Source organism: Taudactylus pleione, unplaced genomic scaffold, assembly GCF_031769625.1.
Source record: "Taudactylus pleione unplaced genomic scaffold, aTauple2 ptg000004l, whole genome shotgun sequence".
NCBI classification, from domain to species: domain Eukaryota; kingdom Metazoa; phylum Chordata; class Amphibia; order Anura; family Myobatrachidae; genus Taudactylus; species Taudactylus pleione.
This window is the reverse complement of record NW_028284407.1, coordinates 4,245,198-4,269,963: the sequence shown is the minus strand read 5'-3', so window position 1 is coordinate 4,269,963 and position 24,766 is coordinate 4,245,198. Positions and strand designations below refer to the sequence as shown.

At 44.7% G+C, this 24,766-nt stretch overlaps 1 protein-coding gene across 4 annotated transcripts in view; it reads left to right on the top strand.

Annotated features, from left to right (window-relative positions):
- The window catches only part of LOC148543358 (neurabin-1-like), a 111,956-nt gene that overhangs the window by 30,597 nt on the left and 56,593 nt on the right, over positions 1 to 24,766 (top strand). For all 4 annotated transcript variants that reach the window (XM_088471454.1, XM_088471599.1, XM_088471536.1 and 1 more), the window contains exons 3-9: positions 5,045 to 5,177; positions 5,706 to 5,826; positions 14,299 to 14,403; positions 20,303 to 20,432; positions 20,986 to 21,144; positions 22,954 to 23,007; positions 24,408 to 24,637. In XM_088471454.1, the coding sequence (XP_088327580.1) occupies positions 5,045 to 5,177; positions 5,706 to 5,826; positions 14,299 to 14,403; positions 20,303 to 20,432; positions 20,986 to 21,144; positions 22,954 to 23,007; positions 24,408 to 24,637 (932 nt within the window). The remainder of the gene's footprint in view (positions 1 to 5,044; positions 5,178 to 5,705; positions 5,827 to 14,298; positions 14,404 to 20,302; positions 20,433 to 20,985; positions 21,145 to 22,953; positions 23,008 to 24,407; positions 24,638 to 24,766) is intronic.

The window sequence follows — 24,766 nt, the reverse complement described above, 5'->3', positions numbered from 1 at the left end:
TATTCCTAACGCCAGCCCGAACGAAGGTAAATTCAGGGCGACCTTAGAGTTAGCCGCGGGGGGGTGGGGTAGTATTAGGGAGTCTAGCGGGGTTAGGTTTTGGTGGGGGGGGGGGGTGACTAGGATTAGGCACTTCTAGGAGGGAGGGTTAGGGTTAGGCACCCCTGGGGGGGAGCTTAGGCAACACTAAGGGAGGGTTAGGGTTAGACACCCCTGGGGGGGAGGTTAGGGTTAGGCACCACTAAGGGAGGCTTGGGGGGGGGGGGGGGGGGGACAGGGGAGGGTTCGTATACTTACCTACCTCAGTTGGGATCTCCTCATGTTGGGCATCCGCTGTCGGGATTTGAACCGACCGGCATTTCAATCCCATTCCGCAGGAAGATAGCCGCCTTGTTCTTTAACCAGTGACCGGACAATGCAGTATTTTATTTTTTATTTTTATGAGGTTAATGTGTGTGTACCCATTTGTGGCGGAGGTGTATTTCCACAAATATCAAACACTGCAATTAATCCAATTAAATAAAACCACAACTGTTGCTTCGTGCCAGGAGAGCGGCTTTTGATGTACTTTGCGGGTGTGTGCGCATCTCTCCAAAGACCTCCAAAATAAAGATAACATAGAGGCATTTTTTCTATCAATTGTATATTGTCCTTCAAAGTCAAACATTTCAACTAATATACAATTATTATCACTTATTTATACAGCGGACAGATATTACACCGCACTTTACAGAGAATATTTCATCATTCACTTCAGTCTTTTGCGACAGTGGAACTTACAATCTATACTCCCTACGACACACAACAAACATACACTTCTTAGGTTATTCTTCCTTTTTTTTTTGTCAGCTGCCATTTAACCCACCAGTATGTTTTTGGATGGCGGAAACTGAAGTCTCCGGAGGAAACCCACTCAAACACTGGAAAAACATACAAACTCCACACTGTTAGGGCCTTGGTGGGAATGTAACCCAAGACCTCAGTGCTGTGAGGCAGTAAATGCTAACCGCATGCAATGTATAATTATCCTTAATGGTTGTGGCAACAGATTAATTCATACTTAGGAAAATGAAGGACGTCGAAATCAAAAATCTTTATTTAGAGAAGAAGAAGAAAAAAAAGCACAAAGAGAGTGTGGAGGAACTTTAAACTAATTTGCCTGGTTTTGGGGTGACAAAGGTGTCCAGTTTGTCAATGGCGACTAAACCGATGGCTAAAAAAACAAACAAATCCGTGTTCAAATTTGCATTGTTTTGGCTGTATGGACTATAAACAGAACAGCAGAATCTCGCTGCAAGCCTTTCAGCACTTCCGTGTCACACGATGGACATAACGCACACACGCAGTGATGGGGATCATCTTCTTACCTGGCTTTCAGAAGGAACCGATCTGCTCCAGTATGATACGTCTACACTCGGAGCGATGATTGGCCAGTTTGATTAATTGCACCCTGTGGGGGGGGAAAGCTTGTAATGACTGGTGGCCCCCAAACCTATAACCATAATCCAAGTGTCACCTTTCCTCAAAGTAACATCTCAAAAGCCTCCACAATGGTCATTGTATTAAAACAGACCCTGGCCACAGCCTCAAGGTACTGTCTGAGCCAGGTTTCTGGACAATGCTATTAGTTCCCCCGTATGTAAAGCAGTTTATCATATATGATTAATGGAAATGTAATCCTTAAAATGCAGCATTTCTCATTTCTCTACCATTTACAACACCGAGCCTGATGAGATGCACGCTTTTGCCATCGCATCTGCGATCCCGTATGCAGTTGCTGTGCGAAACTTTGCAAATTTCGCAGACGCCGAGGATTGTATTGAGACGCCCACCTGCGGCTTTGCAAATCCCTGCATTTGTGTACATAGACGCAGCATTGGTCGCAGATCGCTCCATTATCGCAGATACTCAGAATGGCTGCGGGTACTGAGACGCCGGGATACCTTTTTTGTGTTCTGTGTCACAGACGCAGGCTGTGACACACCCTGGAAACAGTCGCTTCACGCCTGCGGTTTTTGCCACCACTCCACATTTCCCCCCTGTCCCTAAGCGCTCCCTGGTTGTCAATCATGCGAGTAAAAAGTCGTTGTTAACTACAGTAATGTGGCTTAGACGCATGCACTGTTTACCGATTATCTCCCAGCTGCAGAGGTATTGGCATTGCATCCATCTCTGAATGAGTATCTGATTTGCACTTCATATCATATAACGGGATGTAGTCAGCATCCCGCTATACGGGATGCCGACGGTCTAATTACCGGCGCCAGAATCCCGACAGCAGTCCGGATCCCAGCTCCAGTATACCGACCGCCGGCATCCCAAAGGTAAGTATTGAGGGTAAGGTTTAGGGTTAGGCGCTAACGGGGGGGGGGGGGGGGAGGTTTAGGGTACAGGGAGGTTAGGGTTAGGCATCGGGGAGGTAGAGGTTAGCTGTAGAAGACTTACCTTTTAATGTTGGGATTCTGACAGCCGGCATCCTGACAGCCGGGATCCCATACCAAACCATCATATAACATATATGTATTGTGGTATTTTTTTTATTTTTAAATATAATATTTTTATTATTGATACTTAATATTTTGAACATTTGTGTTGAACTTTTGAAGAAGATATTGACTGTTGTGCATTATTCCCATGTTACAATGCATCTTGTACTGTGTTAGACTGCACTGTAACCATAGAACTAGCAGATGATCGGCCCCTGCCTGGGGTGATATTCCACATTCTATATAGAGGTTGGTGGTTTTTGAAGAGGTTCCAGGAGCTGCTGGAAGTGTGTTGCATTTTTCCCCTCTTCATAATAAAGCAGAATAGATGATGCTCTGTGTGGCTCCTACACTGTTCCCCATTGTGTGATGAAAGCATCTATCATTGCTATGCATGTCTGGCAGGTAATTGCAAAATCCAAAAGGATTTCCGCGTTCCTCATTATTTCATTGTGCAAACAAACATTGGTATGAAAGGTACGTTGTGTTTGCTCAGGGTATCTCCCTGTGCTTTTGTGGTATCTTGGCATACGTTGGTTTTTGATTGACACATCTGATATTGTAGATATGGCAAATTAACAGGCTTCTAATAAACTTCTCTGTACAGAGTTCATCTTCAAGTGCCCAGTTGATTCCACAGGGAGTAAAGAAATCGTAACATAGGGGAATATAAATAATAATGATAATATAATTAGATAGTCATTGTCTCCCTTCCCATTGTATAGGAATAGCATATGGCAGAGAGTGCCGCTGGTAAAACTCAGCAGGTGTGCACATTTTCTGCTTGTTTGCAAGCACATTTGCAGCAAACCATACATTTTGGCCAGTCCCATTTTTTACACGATGACAATACGATTAGTGTTTTATCTTATGTTAATTTTAAAGTGCGTAAGATGCATAGTTATGAATAACTAGGAGAAACGGAGAACAGGAGAAGGAATTTTAGATGTCACCTAGAACTTCCTGATAAAGACATTCCACATATCATGTACTAGTTTCCCCACACTTCATGGAACCTATGGACTGAGTTATGTATCAGGCTGGTTATGTACTCAGTGGAAGCGATAAACCAGATGTGGTCCACTGTGGTCTCAGGTGCCGATGCGGGTCCCCCATTCCAAGCAACTTAGGATCACCCTGTCTTACTTTTACAGCATGTGTAGTGTTCTTTAATGATGAGATCGGCTAATACACTTGATGGTCTTGTTTAATAAGGTGACTTAGAGGGTCTTATGGAATAACTACACCAGAGATTCATTTTGCTGGGTCAAGTAATTTATGCTAACGATGCATACAGATGGGACGATCGACAACGATAACTATATCGTTGTTCGATCTCCCGTGTGTGCTGGACGATCGATATCGATCATCCAGCACACCATGTACCCACCAACGACTATAACGACCTGTTGTCAAGGATCGCGGGTCCCTATAGTAAACTGGTCATTATATCGACCATATGTGCCCGTGCATCGCAGGTCGTTGGTGGGCAAAAAAATGCACGATATTAACGATATGATCGATATCGTCCATTTTAATCGTACCATGTGTAAGCACCTTAATATTCATAATTTTCAAGAATGTCTGCTAGATATGTTTAAATGTGTCCTCTAGACCTCACATCTTCCAGAGTCTATATCTAAGGGTTTCTGGGTACATGTGATGTGGGCAGACCGGAACGCAATATTAACTACCGTAGATTTTGTGTGACTGTTCTCTTATTGCTATGCCCTCTGGGAGCATCCAGCTGTCCTGTGTTTTTTGTGTCCACCTGCTCCTCTATACCCTTAGGTTGAGCCCCTCTTTCCATAGAGGCTCATAAGTCACCAGATCAGTGGAGTAAGTAATGTGTGACCTAAACAGGAGATGCCCTATTAAGGTTCTCCGAGCAGATGCAGGGGTGTTCAACGGCTGTGACATTTCTAAATGCCCATTTGGCAGGTTAGACAGGATGGAATGGTGGTGTTCAGTGAATGAAACTGGCCACAGTGCTCCAAGTGATATTGTGCATTCTCTTCATTCCAGCTGCCAGCCAACGTGTCACTGTTGTCCTGTAATGACTGTTTACATGTCAGTCCTGAATGATGCTTGTTCACCACAGGCAAATGAAGTTTAATTTATATGGAACTTACCGGTTACACAAAGTAACATCCTGTTGGTTGATTGTTATGTCCTTTTACATGCACTTCCAAGAAATTGATCCTCTACGCCCACCATCATCAGCAGTATATTGAGGAGCACTAGAACATTTTAGATAACTACTATATTAAAATGGAAAAATATTGTATCGCACTTTTAAAATGCCCTGATGGCAATACTGTGGCAGGGCATGCTGGTATATGTAGTGCTACAACAGCTGGAGGGATGCTTATTGCCCACCCCCTGGTCTAGTGTCTGCCGGCCCCTGCAGTGCACTGCTAGTGATATCGATCTTAAGTTCTCAAGCACTGATTCACAGTAACCACAAACCTCTAGCTTGTAAATATGGATATTAATCTTAATTTACACATTACATCTATAGATTTATTTTTTTGTTTTGTATGTTTCATCTTGTCTAGGTGTTCTCTACGTTCTCCAATGAAGACTATGACAGACGCAATGAGGAGGTGGACCCGGTGGCAGCTTCTGCAGAGTACGAGTTGGAGAAAAGAGTGGAAAAAATGGATGTTTTTCCTGCAGAGATTGAAAAAGGTAAAATTTGTGTTATTTCGTTGTAAAGGTCGGCACGATTGTTCCCAAATAGGCGTTCCTGGAGCTATTCAAATGGCTGCGCTGTTAAAACAAATTGGAGGTTTTCTGCATCTCACGGCTCAAGTGTCGTGCACGATGGGGACAATTGAATAGCTCCGGGAACTCATTTCCGGCGCTATTCAACATCGCACTGAAATTAATCGCCCCCTTAGAAGGTCTATATTGCACGGACATTCGTAGGGAACATCGGCCTCTAATATAATACTTTCCTTCAATGTCAAGGTGGCCTATGTTCATAGCGGTAAGAATTATGTGTCCTGGAAAACAGCCACTGTGTGCAAATTTCTCACCAGGTTGGGCCAAACAGATCCCTATGTATATTGGAAACCAGCCAGTCTGCATCCATGCAATTGGATAGTTTCCCATGTATCTAGTTTGGTGGAGTTGGATTGTGGAGGCCTTTTGATTGGCCATTGTGTGTCAGCTGATCTCCTGATTATACAGTTGTTGTCGTCTCTCTGTGTCCAGGTGATAGTGGCCTCGGTATCAGCATAATCGGAATGGGGGTTGGCGCAGACCAGGGCTTGGAGAAGTTGGGAATATTTGTAAAAACGATTACAGAGGGAGGAGCAGCCCAAAGGGATGGACGGTAAGTAGCCGGTTACATAATAATAATAATTCTTTTATCCTTTTTTTTTTTTTTCTTTCTTAGATAACTCTGTCTTCTATACAAACACACTTTGTTCATTTACAAAATGCAGAAGTGCAGTATTTATAGCCTTACCTGACTTTATTGAGCATGGGGTAGGTCTGTATACAGATAAAGCAAGTGCTTCATTCCATTTGTATATAACCAGGAATATATGCAAATAATGGGAGGGTCGGCTCACCATAAGTGCACATATAAGGGGTTAATCTGCTAACAGGGAGGTTACCAAAGCTCTAAGCACAGCGGGACCCTTAGGCTGCTTCAGACCTGCCATTGGTGCCTCCCAAACAATGCTGCAGAGAGTTTTCTGTAGACCATTTGTTTGGAGGATACCATTGACTGGGTATCATGTATTTTACAACTTCTTAACATACTGTAGGTGGGGTCCTCCTGGGATGCACCTCTGAGTCTGGAGGACCATTTAGTGATGAGCCACTCTAGGGTAAACAAATGAATGGTAGGCCAGGATTGCTGGGCGAGGCATTAAGTTTTCCATAAGGCTTTGTATTGCATAGGGTTTAATGTTGTATTTTTTTTATTGATGTAATGCTTCGATGGTCATGCATTGTACATGTGCTGTGTACATAAACCAATAGACATAGTTTGTGGACTGCTCCCCAATGTACATAGTGTAATAATCACTTGACTGTTTTACCTTCAGGGTGTGTTTAGTATTTAATCAATGTCAGGAATTCTACATGAACAACTTTTTTTTTTTTTTTCTTACTGAGATGGTTATCACATGTCACATGTTGTTATGCTAAACTAAAAATAAAGTTTGAGAAGTAGGAAATGCATCTGTTTATTTTTAATGAGTAAACCGTGATGGCGTACATTTAATGTGCTTTGCTACAGGTGGTTATTATGCATGTTAAACTTAAGCTGCTTATGAAAACCGATGCATGGTGCTGTCCCAACCTCTGTACAGTATAGCCAGGTGCTTGTCAGGACCTTATTTTCCCGAATGCAGCATGCTACGCCTTTGTAGTCTATCTTTAGTGGTGGTTTTGTTTTGTTTTTTGTTTATTTAAAAAGTACTAATAGCTCACAAATGTTTTTGTATAGGGGGAAAAACCTGTTTGTGGATGCTCTTTTTCTGTCAAATGTGCACTATACTGCGAGTAGGAGTGAGTTTTGCTTTGTATTTTTGTGTGTTCAATGTCTGTAGTGCTTTTTGGTATAAATGAGTTCAAACTAGGGGTGTGCACCGGCCACTTTTCGTGTTTTGTGTTTTGGTTTTGGATCTGGATCTTTCTTCGTGTTTTGGATCTGGATTGATTTTGCCAAAACCACCCTTCCGTGTTTTGGGTTCTGGGTTTTGTGTTTTGGATCTGTATTTTTTTGAAAAAAAGTATAAAAACAGCTAAAATCACAGAATTTGTAGGTTTTTCTGCTCCTATGCTATTATTAACCTCAATAACCTTAATTTCCACTCATTTCCAGTCTATTCTGAACACCTCACAATAGTGTTTTTATGTCCAAAAGGTTGCACCGAGGTAGCTGGATGACTATGCTAAGCGACACGAGTGGGCGGCACAAACACGTGACCCATCTAGGAGTGACACTGCAGTGGCAGACAGGATGGCAGTTAGAAAAACTAGGCCCCAAACTGTACATAATGCAAAGAAAAAAAAGAGGTGCAAGATGGAATTGTCCTTGGGCCCTCCCACCCACCCTTATGTTGTATAAACAGGACATGCACACTTTAACAAACCAATCATTTCAGCGCCAGGGTCTGCCACACGACTGTGGCTGAAATGATTGGTTCGTTTGGGCCCCCACAAAACAAGCTGGCAATTAATGTGTCCCTGCACAAACTGGCTCTACGGAGGCAAGATGTCATCCTCATCCTCCTCATCCATCGATTCCTCACCCTCTTCAGTGTGTACATCCTCATCCTCACAAAGTATTAACTCGTCCCCACTTGAATCCACCACCACAGGTCCCTCTGTACGTTCTGGAGGCTGGTCTCCCTGGAAGAGCTGATAATTCATTTTGATGAACATCATCTTCTCCACATTCTGTGGAAGCAACCTCCTACGCCTTTCGCTGACAAGGTTCCCGGCTGCACTAAACACTCTTTCGGAATACACACTGGAGGGGGGGCAACTCAGGTAAAATAGAGCCAGTTTGTACAGGGGCCTCCAAATTGCCTCTTTTTCCTGCCAGTACAGGTATGGACTGTCTGACATGCCTACTTGGATGCTGTCACCGATGTAATCCTCCACCATTCTGTCAATGGTGACAGTATCATATGCAGTGACAGTAGACATGTCAGAAATTGTTGCCAGGTCCTTCAGTCCGGACCAGATGTCCAAACTTGGTCCTGCCTGCCCTGCATCACCGCCAGCGGGTTGCTTAGGATACCTAAGTTTTTTCCTGGCAGCCCCAGTTGCGGGAGAAAATGAAGAAGGAGCCGTTGACGTGTCACGTTCCGCTTCAGCTGACAGTGTGTTCACCAGCAGGTCTTTGCACCTCTGCAGGCTTGTGTCGGCCGGAAAGAGAGACACCACATAGGCTTTAAACCTAGGATCGAGCACGGTGGCCAAAATGTAGTGGTCTGATTTCAACAGATTGACCACCCTGGAATCCTGGCAAAGCGAATGAAGGGCTTCATCCACAAGTCCCACATGCCGAGCGGAATCGCTCCGTCTTAGCTCCTCCTTCACTTTCTCCAGCTGCTTCTGCAAAAGCCTGATGAGGGGAATGACCTGACTCAAGCTGGCAGTGTCTGAACTGACTTCACGTGTGGCAAGTTCGAAGGGCTGGAGAACCTTGCACAACACGGAAATCATTCTCCACTGCGCTTGAGTCAGGTGCATACCCCCTCCTTTGCCTATGTCATAGGTGGATGTATAGGCTTGTATGGCCTTTTGCTGCTCCTCCATCCTCTGAAGCATATAGAGGGTTGAGTTCCACCGCGTCACAACCTCTTGCTTCAGGTGATGGCGGGGCAGGTTCAAGAGTGTTTGCTGGCGCTCCAGTCTTCGGCACGCAGTCGCTGAATGGCGAAAGTGGCCAGAAATTTTTCGGGCCACCCAAAGCGTCTCCTGCACGCCCCTGTCGCTTTTCAGAAAATTCTGCACCACCAAGTTTATTGTGTGAGCAAAACATGGGACGTGCTGGAATTTGCCCAGATGTAATGCCCGCACAATATTGGTGGCGTTGTCCGATATCACAAATCCCCAGGAGAGTCTAAGTGGGGTAAGCCACTGGGCGATGATTTCCCTCAGTTTCTCTAAGAGGTTGTCGGCGGTGTGCCTCTTACTGAAACCGGTGATACACAGCGTAGCCTGCCTTGTAACGAGCTGGCGTTTCTGAGATGCTGCTACTGGTGACGCTGCTGCTGTTGCTGCGTAAGGTGATACATCTACCCAGTGGGCTGTCACAGTCATATAGTCCTTAGTCTGCCCTGTTCCACTTGTCCACATGTCCGTGGTTAAGTGGACATTGTGTACAACGGCATTTTTCAGGACACTGAGGACACTTTTTCTGACATTTCTGTACAGTCTCGGTATCGCCTGCCTAGTGAAGTGGAATCTAGACGGGATTTGGAACCGGGGACACACTACCTCCATCAATTGTCTAAATCCCACTGCACTAATGGCGGATACCGGACGCACGTCTAACACCAACATAGCAGTCAAGGCCATCTGTTATACGTTTTGCTTCAGGATGACTGCTGTCGTACTTCATCCTCCTCGCTAAGGACTGTTGGAGGGTCAATTGTTTAGTAAAAGTAGTGGTGTTCCTACTTCCTCTCTGGGATGATGAACGACTCCCAGCAGCAGCAACAGCAGCAGCGGCAGCAGTAGGCGTAGCAATGCAGGATCCTCCGGAGGAATCCCGGATAGGAGAGTCAGTCATGCCAGTGACATGGCCTGCAGGACTACTTCCGATCCTGACTAAGGAGGAAATTGACGAGGAGGGAGTTGACGGTGTGGTTTGCAGGCGCTTGGATACAACAGGACAACAGGATTTAGGTGTCCCTGGACTGCTTACGGTCTTAGCCAAAGTTTCTGAACTTGACAGTAACTTTTTATGAATGCGCTGCAGGTGCCGTATAAGGGAGGATGTTCCTAGGTGGTTGACGTCCCTACCCCTACTTATTTCACCTTTACATATGGTACATATGGCAAGACAGTTGTTGTCCGGATTTGGATAGAAATATTGCCAGACCAAAGAGGTGGAATGTTTGGTCTTCTGCCCAGGCATGACCGTGATGGGCTTTTTCATCCCACGGACAACAATTGTCTCCCCCGGAGCCTGATTTAAACAAACCACATCACCATCAGAATCCTCCTCGCCAACTTCCTCCTCAGCGCCAGCTACACCAGTATCCTCATCCTGTTGTACTTCAACAGTGACATCTTCAATTTGCATATCAGCAAGTGGACTGTGGGTGCTCCTTTCAGCACTTGCAGGGGGCGTGCAAATGGTGGAAAGAGCCACCTCTTCCCGTCCAGTGCTGGGAAGGTCAGGCATCGCAACCACCACCACACTTGGACTCTCCTTGGGGATTTGTGATATCTTCTTAGAAAGCACAGTTCTTCGCTGTGCTTTTGCCAGCTTAACTCTTTTGATTTTTTTTAGTGGGAGGAGGGCTTCCATTGTCATGTGAAGCTGAACCACTAGTCATGAACATACTAGGGATCGACCTTAGCCGTTCCTTGCCACTCCGTGTCGTAAATGGCATATTGGCAAGTTTACGTTTCTCTTCAGCTGATTTAAATGTTTTTTTCAAGGTCATTTTCCTGAACTTTGTCATTTGGGATTGTATGTGCCCTCTACTATGACATTGGGCATCGGCCTTGGCAGACGACGTTGATGGCATGTTATCGTCTATGTCATGACTAGTGGCAGCAGCTTCAGCACTAGGAGGAAGTGGTTCTTGATCTTTCTCTATTTTATTATTATCGGAGAAAGTTTGGTCCTCCATTTATGTTATATCGATTTGATATATACGTGCAGCTAAACACAGAAAATAATTTTGTTTTTGGTTTGGACTGGAGTGTACTTTGGGGGTTACAGCACCCTTAACGGTCAAGCCAGCCGGCCCTTTACTTATGACACAGGCGCACGCTTGGCACTACTTTGTTGATGCACGTGCGGCTACTGCGCACACAATTCACAAACACAGAAAATAATTTTTTTTTTGGTTTGGACTGGAGTGTACTTTCGGGGGTTACACCACCCTTAACGGTCAAGCCAGCCGGCCCTTTACTTATGACACAGGCGCACGCTTGGCACTACTTTGTTGATGCACGTGCGGCTACTGCGCACACAATTCACAAACACAGAAAATTATTATTTTTTTGGTTTGGACTGGAGTGTACTTTCGGGGGTTACAGCACCCTTAACGGTCAAGCCAGCCGGCCCTTTACTTATGACACAGGCGCACGCTTGGCACTACTTTGTTGATGCACGTGCGGCTACTGCGCACACAATTCACAAACACAGAAATTAATTTTTTTTTTGGTTTGGACTGGAGTGTACTTTCGGGGGTTACAGCACCCTTAACGGTCAAGCCAGCCGGCCCTTTACTTATGACACAGGCGCACGCTTGGCACTACTTTGTTGATGCACGTGCGGCTACTGCGCACACAATTCACAAACACAGAAAATTATTTTTTTTTTGGTTTGGACTGGAGTGTACTTTCGGGGGTTACAGCACCCTTAACGGTCAAGCCAGCCGGCCCTTTACTTATGACACAGGCGCACGCTTGGCACTATTTTGTTGATGCACGTGCGGCTACTGCGCACACAATTCACAAACACAGAAAATATTTTATTTTTTTAGCACTTGGGGGGAGCACCCCTGATGGACAGAGCACCCCCTGGACAACACTACAGCACCCCTTTAGGACTGGGACACTGCACAGGACTTTGGAGTGGACACAGCCCCTATGGAGAACTGACTGCACAACACAGTCCAGCCAGCCCCTATGGACTTTGAAGTAGTGGACACAGCCCCTATTAACAACAGCAGCACAGCACAACACAGCCAGCCCCTATGGACTTTGAAGTAGTGGACAACAGCAGCACTACACTACACTACACTACACAGCCCTAACTCCCACCCTCCCTCTTCACTGTCCACAGCCGAGTGAGAAAATGGCGCCGACGCGGGTACCTTAGATAGGATCCAAAACCCGCGAGACTCGGAAGGCGGGATGATGAAGTTTTGCCTCGATTTCAGATCCGAGTCAGGCGGGAAAAGTCGAGCCTGACTCTGATCGGACTCGGATCGGGGGGGTTCGGATTTCAGAAATCCGAACCCGCTCACCCCTAGTTCAAACTGGCAATATTTTGCTGATTGTTGACACCTAACATTTATTGAATGATATTTTAAAAGCGTACAGAAACAAACTAGGTCTAACTGCAGCATGCACAGTTTACAGGTTATAAATATATGGCTCATAAGATAGTCATTTGTTGGGTCCTGGTTGCTGGACAAATCCCTGGAGCTATACACTGACGTGCCACAATTCATGGGATAGCAGTATGTAATGGTAGATGGCATCGACGTACTGCGACACTCTTGGAAATGCCGACACCTGCATCAGTAGTAATCTGGCATCTTGTGAGTCAATTTAAACACTGGCTAGGCCGCTCATGACAAGGTGACGCAAATTATTGGAGTTCGAACGGGGCACGATGGTGGGTGCCCAATGGATGGGACATTCCGTTTCCGACGTTGTGGGGATATTCAACATTCCTCAATCTATGGTGTCACGTTTGTACCAGGAATAAATCATGGAGGGCCTTACCACCCACTGTGGAGAGCGCGATGACGGGCCACGTTTGCCTAATGACCGCGACCAATGGTGTCTGGCCAGAATTATCCATGGTAACAGACAAGTGACACTGGCTCAAATCATATCCACATTCAATGCAGCTAGTCAGTGCAACATTACTTAGCTTCCATGGGCTATGGGAGCAGAAGATCCACTAGAGTGCCCCTTTTAACACTCTGACACCAGACGCCGAACCTCGCTTGGGCTTGTGACATCGCTAGTTGGACCCTGGAAAATTGGCAACTTGAGTCATGGTTCCAGTTGTTTTGGTCTGATGGTAGGGTTTGGGTGTGGCGCAGACCCCATGAGGCCATGGAGCCCCGTTGTCAACAAGGCACCATGCAGGCTGGTGGTGGTTCCATAATGGTGTGGGGTGTGTTCACGTGGCATGGTTTGGGTCCACCTGAACACGTCATTGACTGGTAACTGCTACATTTCATTGCAAGATAACCATTTGCAGGACCTCATGGACTTAATGTACCCTCACACCGATGGAATATTCCAGCACTATGTCATTGGTCCCAAGTTGTCCAGTGTTGGTTCGAGGATCATTCTGTAGAGTTCGAACGAATGGTGTGGCCGCCACGTTTGCCCGACATGAACCGAATCGAGCATTTATGGGACGTTGTGGAGAGGTCCATTCGCACCCAAAATCCTGCACCTACAAATAACAGAGCTGTGGGAAGCTATCCAGACAGCATGGGTTAGCATCTCTCCAGTGGTCTCCCGCTTATCTGTGGAATTGATGCCACGTCCAGTTGCTGTACTTCACCGGGCTAGAGGGGGTGATTCACGATACTAGGCATCTATCCCATGGCTTTTGGCACTTGTGTGTAAGTAGTCATGGTCTCCCCTCTGCAGGTTTAGGTTTTATGCTATCATTTGTTTGGTACATATGGCATGTAGGTTTGAGTGACTGTGTATACCTATTAAAGGGTGTCTGAAGTAAATTAGGGAAGGCTTTGACGCAATATCACTGCAGTAGTTGGCGCGCAGTAACCACAGAATAGGAAGTAAATGGTAGACATAGTAAATACTGAGATGGATAGCTTAACATTTGGCAAAACTGACTTTATTAACATTATTTATTAACATTTTATTTAAATAGCACCAGCACATACTGTTGCGCTTTACAAGTGGGAACATAACAATAACAAAATAATAAAATGGGTAATAATAGACAGGTGAGAGGGGGGTCCCTGCTTGTATACTTGCAATCTATAGGGAAATAGGTATTTAATACAAGGAGGATAAGTGCTACATATTGCAATTTGTCCAGCCAGATTGCATCTGCTCCAATTGGCTCGAACCCTAATGCGTCGCCGTCCCTGTAAGCAGTGACTGGCAGGTCGCTGTGCGTCTCTGTTCTACTGTTAGAATGCTTGAACTACTGTGTAAAAGTGACCAGTGCAGGTCACCGTACCTACTCTCTTCCAGGTCGATATTGATTCTGATAACCTAATCATGAAATGTCTGTTAATGATTGATATTGCCTCTTCGCTCAGAACAGAAATGTTGTGACAGTTCTTGGGCTGATGATATATTTGATCTACTTTGAGTTTGAACACCTCTCGCTACTTTTATATAAATTTATTTATTTTTTTGTACCTTTTAGGATTCAGGTGAACGACCAAATTGTGGAAGTAGATGGTACAAGTTTAGTGGGAGTTACACAGCTGTTTGCTGCAACGGTACTGAAGAACACCAAAGGCACAGTCAGGTAGGTAAACTTGAGTTTATATATTTTTATTCCTGCGTCATAGAAAAACAAGAACCTATTCCACCTGGAGTATAGGTGCAATTCTCTCTGACATTACTGTAATGCGGTGTTTATAGTGTGTGAGAGGTGATAATTACCATTTTCTTGGATGTCAGAAAAGCTGCAATTGTACTGAAGTAATGTTATAACTTGCTCCCTGTATATAGTACTTGTCCCTACTTGTTACATCACTTTTTCGTGTACAACAGACAATCGCTGGTGGTCATTATCTTGAGGTTGTCTTTGCATATAAAACCGGGTCCTGTGCTATTTGAAAGCTGATTTTTGCAGACGTATGAAATGAAAAGAGAAGACTGTAGCCAGTGCAATGATTTTTTTTTGGGGGGGGGGGGGGGGGTTTGCTTTGGTAGTAGTTAACCCTTTCACTGTGAGTGGGACTCATTCTAAGCACTGCAGGGGCTCATATAGGGGGGAAGCACTCCTAAAAGTCTCCCCCCACACTCCCCTACAGCTGCTGTCACTCGGGTTAGAGAGGGGGAGGGGCTTGTCACATACCTGCGATGGGGACATACAGAGCACAGCCCTGGACTGCATAAATCGTTATGGAGCACAGGGATGGGGAACTGTACTATCTTTGCTTCAATAAATTCAGGGGCACCATTATTTGAAAGACGAGAGTCCCAACTATCATAATGTGGCCCCAGTAGTTTTTGTCTAGTGGGCACCAGACCATATCAACATGCATGGCAGAAACGCTAGTAGACCTGGCGTATGAGATGAGGACACCATTGTCTGATGGAGGGAGCCCCCTCTTTCAAGCAATATCCCTCTTAGGAGTTTTTTTATCTAGTGATCACAAGACCATGACTCCTTATGCTATAAAAGTGTTAAGTCCACATATGGGGGGGTGCTCTAATGCCCAGATATTCCACATCCTGGCATCAATAAATACAGGGGTCCCCTCTTTTAATTCAGCCGATTATCTATGTATTGTATTATTCCTATAAGTTTTTTATGCGTTTCATTTAAACAAGTAAATAAAAAAATATATATATTTTCAAATGCAGATTCTATCATGAAATCCTGTGTGTAGAATCCCGCTTTTTGCCCGTTTAGATGGGTGGGTTAAGAACCACAAAGTATTTATCGATGGTGGTTACAAAAAGAATACACACGTTTTGCTTTTAGTTTATTTTGTTGCAATTTTAATAAAAAAAAAACCCAAAACATTAATGCTATTTTCAAGAAATTAAAGTCTTCTGGGAAAAAAATAATCCAAGGTATAATTTTGTGTGAGTGTTGCATAAATTATTATGGATATTGATGTTGGCCCAAAAAGGGCCAAAATAAACTCTGTAGCGACAGGTGTAATGGTTTGTTGATTGAGATGTGGAATCTCCGTATAATCCCTCCATACCAGCCTGACGTGATCTCTGTATGTTTACAAAGAAGGCCACTTCTGCTTGTATGGACGTACCTTTAATTATTAATGCAAGAATATATTTAATGGATCCTGCAACATTTCGTGCATTTTGTCCACATATAACTTTCAAAAACATATACAGGTTTTTTTCTTGCATTGAGTTTAAATGAGTTCTTTATTGTTTGGAGAAATACTTTGGTGAATATTATGTATGAAAACGATATTTGGGAGATTAATAAATGAGATTGTTGGGAGAGTAGAAACCTGCCATATACTGGGAATCTCACTGAGGTGCTGTATGATTCAATAAAAAGATCATCTAATTTACAAAGGTTTTTGTTTTCTTTTTTCACTGTTGACAGTAATACTAGATTTAGGGCCAAATTCAATTAGAGGCGAAAAGCGCGATGATTTCTCCTCATTCGCCTGTTTGGACGCAATGTTTTCGCCATGCGCGTCACCGCTTTTCTCCCTATTCAATTCCAAAACAGGCGATAACGAGGATAGGCGAATGTAGTGAATAGCGAAAAGGACAGCATATTTTGGGGCAAATCAGTCTGTACCCCATAAAAAGCCTAAGTGACCCTGGGAATCAATATAGAAGGGTATTAATAGCCCTAAAAAAGTATTTAGGGCTAATGACTTGTATTGAGTCAAAGGGCTGTTATATGCATAGTCGCGTAAGCATAGAAAAATATGAAGCAATGTTTTTATGAGAAAAATAAGTACCGTAGTTAAATTTGGGCTACATGTAAATGGGTAATAGTATATTTTGGTGTCTCTAAAGTGAAGATTTCAAAAATCTAAAAAATACACCTGCTGCAGCCTCCTGCAATCCTAAATACACCTGTCTCAGCCTCCCAAATACCAGGCCCACTACTTTTTTTTACCCATTTTCCAACACTCTTTACATTTTCGCCCCAAATTATGATGTTTTTTTGGGGGTGCATTAAGGTAATTTTTTTGGACAAATTTAGTTATTAGGGGCGATGTCCAAAGAGTTCTGAACCAAGTCCCCACATTTGTACCACAAAGTATGGATTATGCACTTCTTTTGGGAAGCAGTCGGGAAGCCGGCAGTCGCAATGCCGACTGCCGGCTTTCCGACTGCTTAATCCCGGCAAGGTAAAATGACAGATGTCGAAGCCTCGACGCTTGTCATTAGACCTACGCCGGGAGCCCGACACCCGTCTTACCGATCGAAGGTAAGCCGGGCGCCAGGAGTGGACTGCCGTGGGGGGGTTTAGGTTAGGGACTCCCGGGGGTGGGGGGGGATTTAGGGAGGTTAGGGTTAGTATAGGGGAAGGGGAGGGTTGAGCGGTAATTCATAATGATTCCCTTCTTTTCTCCTGCCTTTTGCTGGAGAAACTTTTTTGCCTGTTTTTGCCTATGGAGGTTTCGCCTAGGAGAAAAAACCCTGGAAAATACTTTGAAAACAGGCGAAGATCTGCGAAAACCATTTGCCCATCGCGTCTTTTCGCCTTTAATTGAATACGGCCCTTATTTTGTGTTCTGTGTTTCTGAAAGCCATAGATTTAGAGTGTACATTCAGCACTGCGTCATTTCTAGTGTGTTCTAGTGTGTTCTAGTCAGTTCTATTGTGTTCTGGTAGTTTCTATACAGATGTGTCATCATACACTTGTACTTTTTGCGCCATATGACGGGTGAAAACGCCTGGCGCGATTCCCGTACTCTGCATTTTCCTGAATTTTTCTTTTTATCCTATATTTTGCACGTAGTGTAGTAGGTACGTAGTGCTGGTTTATAGAAGCCCATAGCAACCAATCAGGTTCTATTTATCATTTATCTAACACCTTCTAGAAGACAATAGTTAGAATCTGATTGGCTGCTATGGGCAACAACTCCACTTCTGTAATCCCGCACTTTAGTATAAGTATACCGTTTAGGATTAATTCTGGGTTTTTTTTGTCACAAAGGAATTGGTACTTAAGATTGGTATTTTTGTAGCAAAGTAATTGGCATACAGTTGCAGATTAAGCATAACGATACATGGCGCTGGCCACTCGTACTGGACCTGTTTTTCGCCGGTTTACCCTAGATCAGGGGTCAGGGAACTATTTTACCTTTTACCCCAAAATATATTTAGATACGCCGACGTTACCCCCTTGATTTGAAAGGAAGGAAATCATATAGTTATGCCCCTGTAGTAGTGCCCTCATAGTTATCCCCTGTAGTAATGCCCCCATAGCTTCTGTAGTGCCGCTTGTACAAAACACTTACCTTAATCCCCGGTCCTGCATCCGCCGCCATCCTGTCCGTCTGGCTGCTCCTCGGAACTATGGGAGAGACGTCATGACGTCTCTCCCATAGTGCGCATGGAGAGAGGCGAAACCTGGAGTTCAGAAGAGAACTCCAGCCTCCGGCTAACGTGGCGCTGCAGGGAAGGAGCTAGGCGTCCGTCTTAGAGCCTCCCTGCGGCACAGCCGTGCATGCATATGAATCATTCTATATTATAGAATGATTCATATGCATGCCTGGCTGTCTGTCCATTACCCCCAGGAATTTCATTTTTACCCCTGTTCCCTGACCACTGCCCTAGATTGTGTTAATTTTCTCAATTATGTTACTGTTTTTTCTATTTTGCTACTTTTTACACAAGTTTGCATTTTAGTTCGCTTATAGCGTACTAGGTACTTGGGGTTAGTGTGTTGGCTCGGCTACGTTGCAACATCCATGGTGAGATAAATAAATAAGATTACAGATTTGGCGTGACTTGAGGATAGGTGTATGTGGAAACATCTGTACCTAATGTTCTAGGCTCCCGTGCAGGGTACAGTTGGGGTCTTCGGGATGAAACCCCTGGTGTCCCTGCTGAATGAGGAGACTATCTTCAAAGTAATATTTTCCTATACTAGCCTACATGCCACTGAAGTGCGCCCTGTTGATCAGAGGTGCGTCAACGGAGGCTGAATAAGGACGGGGCTTCAAAGCGTTTCCTATTGCTTATCTGCGATTCTTATAGAACCGGCAACAACTGATGTTTTCATTGGATGTTGCAGAGTAATCGCTCCACACATTCCGATTTACTTCCTGGCCAAATATTCTTTGTAAAATCTCCTGACAAGGGAAATACCTTTCAATTTAACTGTATGATCTTCTCTATATTACTATTTAATTAGAAGTGATGATTGTAAGATTATTATTATTCCCTTTGTCCCAGCTGTTTATCGTGAGTTACTGTCCTAGTGATTAGAAGCCAAAACTGCGACATAAATCCTAAATATATTTAACATTTGTTATTGATTGTGATCATGTTTAGTTTGATTGGCTGGCTGTCTGTGCCTGTCAATATGACTGTCTATTCCAACAGTTCTCTCCCGGTCTTATAGTCTTTGGATTGCTGTATGCATAGGTACAAAGACCACAGCTCTCCATTCAAATTCAGTATAGACCTATATCCTTTGTCAAATGGGGATGACTGATGGTTGGGATCAGGCTATAACCACATCCAGCATTGTGCCGTCATCGGCTGGACTAAGTCTTTCAAATTTGTCAATAGACCTGGACCAAAATGAATGGCTGCCAGTTTATAAACTCAGAAGCAAAAATTGGAGAACCTCTACTTGTTAATCTTGCGTATCGTAGCAGTGTGCATGCTCCATTGCTTAGAGCACGCATCCACGGACTAGGCCTATGTAACTCTGTGGCATCTCCACTTGGCATAACTGGCTGGCAATGGAGTGTCCGCATGAAGGCTCACTACAGAGAGAGCGCTTTGACAGGACTGCTGCTATGCAGATTTCTACGCAGCAATGTGGATCTCTTGCACTCAGTATAGGGCTGATGTAAGTGCGAGGCGTTGAGGGGTTTGCTGTGACACCATGGGTAGGTTGGTGGGGCCGCATTGATGTGTAACACTAGGCAAATATCCGCATTCAGGTCCGTGCGTGTGTGCGTGTGTGTGTGCGTGCGTGTGTGATTACGGCCAACTGTTGAACAATTCTGAATCTGCTCCCATGTTTTCATAGGTCAGTGAAACTCTTGAATATAATTAATCTGTCAAATAAACTTCATGTCATAACGTGCATGGGATACTACAGCTGGTGTCAGGGAGTGGGCCCTATATCAGACCATGTGTGGGCCCCAAAGTGACTGAAATAATGGTCCTTCAAAACCATAGGGTCATTGGGCGTCTTTGTTATGTGGGTGGGGGGTGATGGCTGTCCACCTTCATGTGTGGCCCCCTTCTATTTCCACTATTAGACCCCAGCGATGGCAAAAGTGATCCAGCCTACGTGCCAGATGACTGAAATTCCTACAATGACAGCAACTTGCTTGTGTGGCTGAATTGGGTGGTGATGATGGCTCTTGGGCTGAGCATCGGTGTTCTATGGGGCAGAGCTTTAAGAAGCATTTAAAGTTTAAACGCCCTTAACATCGGTTTCTAACATTGACCAATCTGCTGTTACTTGGTAATCAAAGGTTTTTATTATACTACGTGCTTTGTACATTTAGATTTCTGATTGGAAGAGAAAAGCCGGGATCGCAGAGTGAGGTAGCCCGTCTTATCAGTGAGACCCTGGAGCAGGAGCGATGCCAGCAGCAGATGTATGACCAGCACTACTCAGAGGGCAGCACCGGGCAGGTAGGGGAAATCTTTCTCTGCGTTTCCTCCATTCATTCATTTGTTTTATTTTATTTACTTGTCAAACTTTGATCAGCGAGTTGTGAGTGCCTTCGTCTATAGCAGGGGTGGGGAACCTTTTTTTCTGCCGAGGGCCATTTTGATATAATTAACATTATTCGCGGGCCAGATGCAGACCACGTCCCAGCCGTGTGATGTCACAGGGGGCGTGGCCACAATCGCCAGTGATTGCAGCAATGCCCAGAGCATCCTGAGGATGCCTTGGTGGAGCTGTAAGGGCAGCGGTGTGACCGTCTGACGCATCCTAAGGACCCTCCAGGCGGCACTGCTGCATAGATTCTGGCTGCAGGGTGCTATTATAGGCACCCTGCTATCCAGATGAGGCTAGCAGAAAAAAGCTCAGAGGGCCAGACCAAATGCTTCCGGGGGTCTTATATGGCCCCTGGGCCTGAGGTTCCCCATCCATGGTCTATAGTTTTAGATTGATTACAGCTTTCATTTCCATCTATAAGTTTACATATGTAGTTTTTGCATTTGTCCGTTGTGCCTGTAGGAAGAAGATTCTGATGATGATGACGATGAAGATGATGAATATAATCTAGAGCCGCAGCTACATGGGAATTCTGTTGAAGTGTTTGAGCTGTCGGAAAGCGAGGACCTACATTTCCCGTTGGATATGGATGCGTCTCAGCTGGCTCTTAAGTTTAAAGAGGTAGATTGTTGGCCCGAGGCATGTCGCACTTGTACTGACTTATTGTCTTTCACAATTTTCAAGGGGTTTTAGACCTATTAATTTTACTACTTAGTTTGCCTGATAACAATATTGAGGGATAACTGTATGAAAGGGGATGTAGTCTCCATCCCGGTGGTCAGGGTGCCGGCGGTCAGAATACCGGTCCTGGGATAACCGACAGCAGTCTGAATCCCGGCTCCAGAATCACGACCGCCTCCATCCCAACAGTAAGTATAAGGGTTATGGATGGGCACTATGGGGGTGTGGGAGGGTTAGCCTACGGGAAAGGTGGGTTATGATTTATGGTTAGTATACTTACGTACTTGTGTCAGGGTTATGACTGTTGGAATGCCACTGTCTGTATTGTGACTGCTGGTATCCCGTACTCAACCCCATGAAAGTATTAGTATTACTCCTCCGTTTAGTTTAGTTCTGTTTTTTATCATTTCTCATGCCCATTATATGCCTCTTATCTCCTCTCAGAGCTGTTTTGGCAATGTTACTGTGGTGTGATGGCCCTCTTGCAGTTCCGTAGCCTGGGGACATGGTCTAAACCGAAGGGATCTGTGTGATATCGTGTTCTTTTCAGTTATGATGCTGCGTGTATTAGATTACACTCAGGGTGGCACTTAGAGGGATAATTTACCATGTTTGGATCAGGGCCGGGTTTAATGGTCTCATGGGCCTGGGGCTGGAAATGTACAGGAGCCTATTGAGTGAAGCGGGGGAGCTCTGGACAGTGCTGTGTGGGCATGGACACCTTTATACCATCAGCCCCAATGTCTCCCTTAATATGTAAAAATTATTAGAAATTGAGTCGTTTTTGTGAGGTATTTAGAAATACAAGTTTAATATTTATGATTGATGGCCGGCAGTGTGCTCAGCTTGCGGCTGATCACCATACTGTCACGGTGTAGACGTATTTTTATATGCGGAAGTACCTGATCATTGGTCCTATAAAGCGAACCTGTGACTTACAGACAGCAGCCGTTTTGTGGGGAGAACGCAGCACGGCAAACCTTTTACTAATTACTTCCAGTGTATTGGAGGCTGCATTCCCATGGGTATCAGTTTAACCCAGACTGCCGCTGGCAGTGAGTACCCTTACTCTGCTGTAACTACAGTACATGGCACGGATGGATCCCAGTAGTCTGCAGCTGGTCAAATGTCTTCCTTGGCAGAACTGACCGAACTTTAGCTTTTGAAAGGTTTAAGAATCTATGTCACTCGCACAAGATGGGAAAATACCTGCTGCTTTTACATGTAGCACACAAATGCGGGGCAGCTTTAGTGTTACACAGCAATTTCGAGCTGTGCCCCCTCCCCAAGTTAAATCACATTATACATTTGCCACCCACCAGCACCACATTAGTTTTTTTTTTTTTTCCTCTTGCTTTACCTCTAACTGTACATGAGACCCTCAGTGCCTCAAACACCACATGCCCATAAACAATTCCAGAATACACACACAAAGATTCTATAGATATACGCAATGAATAATGGTCTATAATTGGGCTTCAGCATGCTGGCTGTCTAGTTACAGGTATCAGATCATTGTCTGAGTCGTGTAATTTGTTTTAGTCTTTTAAAGTTGCTTTTTTATTAGTCTCTGAAAGTGGGGACTAATACACAATACTTTATTATAAGAAATTGGGAAAATAGTAGAAAACCATGACTGTGCTTATGTCCAGCTCTAGTTTTCTTCTGGTTTTATTTTATTGATTTCAATGTACAGACATAAATGAAAAAGTTTGTATATTAGCTAAAACGTGTGCCATTTTATTTCAGCTTCAACTGAAGCACGCAGTCACCACGGCTGAGGTGAACCAGCTGAAAGACCGGGTAAGTCTGCAGCTCTCCTTCTCTCATATAAATATGCAATACTGCAGTCTGCATAGACCTGATTCAGCTTCCCTCATTTTAAAAGAAAGTTTGGGGACTGTGGGCCTGATTCAGACCCAGACGCTAAGCCGTGATCGCTCACTATGGGCGATTGTCGGCCGTCTGCGCATGCGTATGCACGAACCAGTCACTGTGATCGGGAATCGTGCGCTTGTAGCACAAAGTCTGAGCGCTACTTTGAGTGACAGGGCCGTTTGTGGGTGGTAACGGGAAGGTCCGGGAAAACGGGGGAGTGGATTTGCAAACGCAGGCGTGTCTTGGCGTCAAAACGGCGTTCTTTGGGCATGCATAATTAACATGGAAGCGTCATTGTACACGTCACCTGCTTGTATTTCAGCCTGCAGTGATCGCAGTGCTTGCGGCGGGGTAGGGTCTACCTTAAGGGCTGCGAGCAACTCCGATGGCCCTCGATGTTACTGATTAATCACACACTGCCTGGAGATGACGTGTGCTAAAAGAAAAGTGGGCGTCATTACACCGGCGAGCGTTCAATCTGCCGTCGTTCTCTAATACATAGAGGGTGTGGGTGAGCCTGGCTGTATGATCGCTGCGTTTGCATATTCACCCCGTCGGCTGCGAGAGAGCGCAGCTTAGCGTCCGGGTTTCAATCGCCACCTGTGTTGCTTCTACATAGAGCTGGGTAGAGCAGTAGTCGTAACAACAACAGGTGGCTTACCTGCTATTATTTAACTGTAGATCTTTGTATGCCCTGCTTGTCGTCTGGTGGTTTGTCGACAAATTCGCAAACCAGTCGATAGGTATAGTTGGGCAGCTCAATAGCATAAACTTTAAACTGTTGTAATGCAAATTTATGTTGCGAATACATTATATAAAGCATAGCTCAGTCTAACCATGAAATACCTTACATGATGATAAACTCTAAAATGTAAATACTGCTATATAAAACATGAAGGTCCAATGTACTTGTGAGACCTTGAGCAGTGCCGGATTAACGAGAGTGCAGTTGGAACGGTCACCCAGGTACCCCCACACACAATGTTATAGACACTATAGCATATGTGAACTGGGGCTTCTGTGCGGCATAATATAATCTATCACTACAGTGTTTTAACACACATGTGGTGCTGAGAGCATTTACACAGTATCACCAGCATATCCTACTGCCAATTTTATTTATAAGTCAATTGTCTGAGGGCCTACACAAACCTCTATCCAACCCTGGCCCGGAGGACCAAACACAAAGTAACGGTGGTTGCTACGCCAGTGCTGACCACAGAATGCGATCACGGAATGTCCACTTGAGTTTGACTATAAAACCTGAATATTTGATATGATGGAGCTGTTCAGAAAGTTACCTTTATTCTTCTTCATGTTTAAAGATAAAGGCTGCAGAGGCTGAGAAACTGGATTGGGAAACAAACCGCCTGAAGTATCTGCAGTCTGTGGAGGAGAACAAGGAGAAGATTAAGAAGTTGGAGACCTACTGGCTGGAGGCTCAGGCCCTATGTAAAACCGTCAATGAACATCTGAAAGAAACCCAGGAACAGTATGATGCCCTGGAGAAGAAATATACCAAGGCCAAGAAGCTACTGAAAGACTTCCAGCTAAAGTATGTTATTTATCCCTTATCCATGTAGTAATGTGACGCAGCCACATGTGACACCTTTTTCCCTTTAGTTCCTGGTGAAAGGCAAATTGTATGTCGGTTGGGTTTTTATTTTGTTTGAATTTTTTGCTT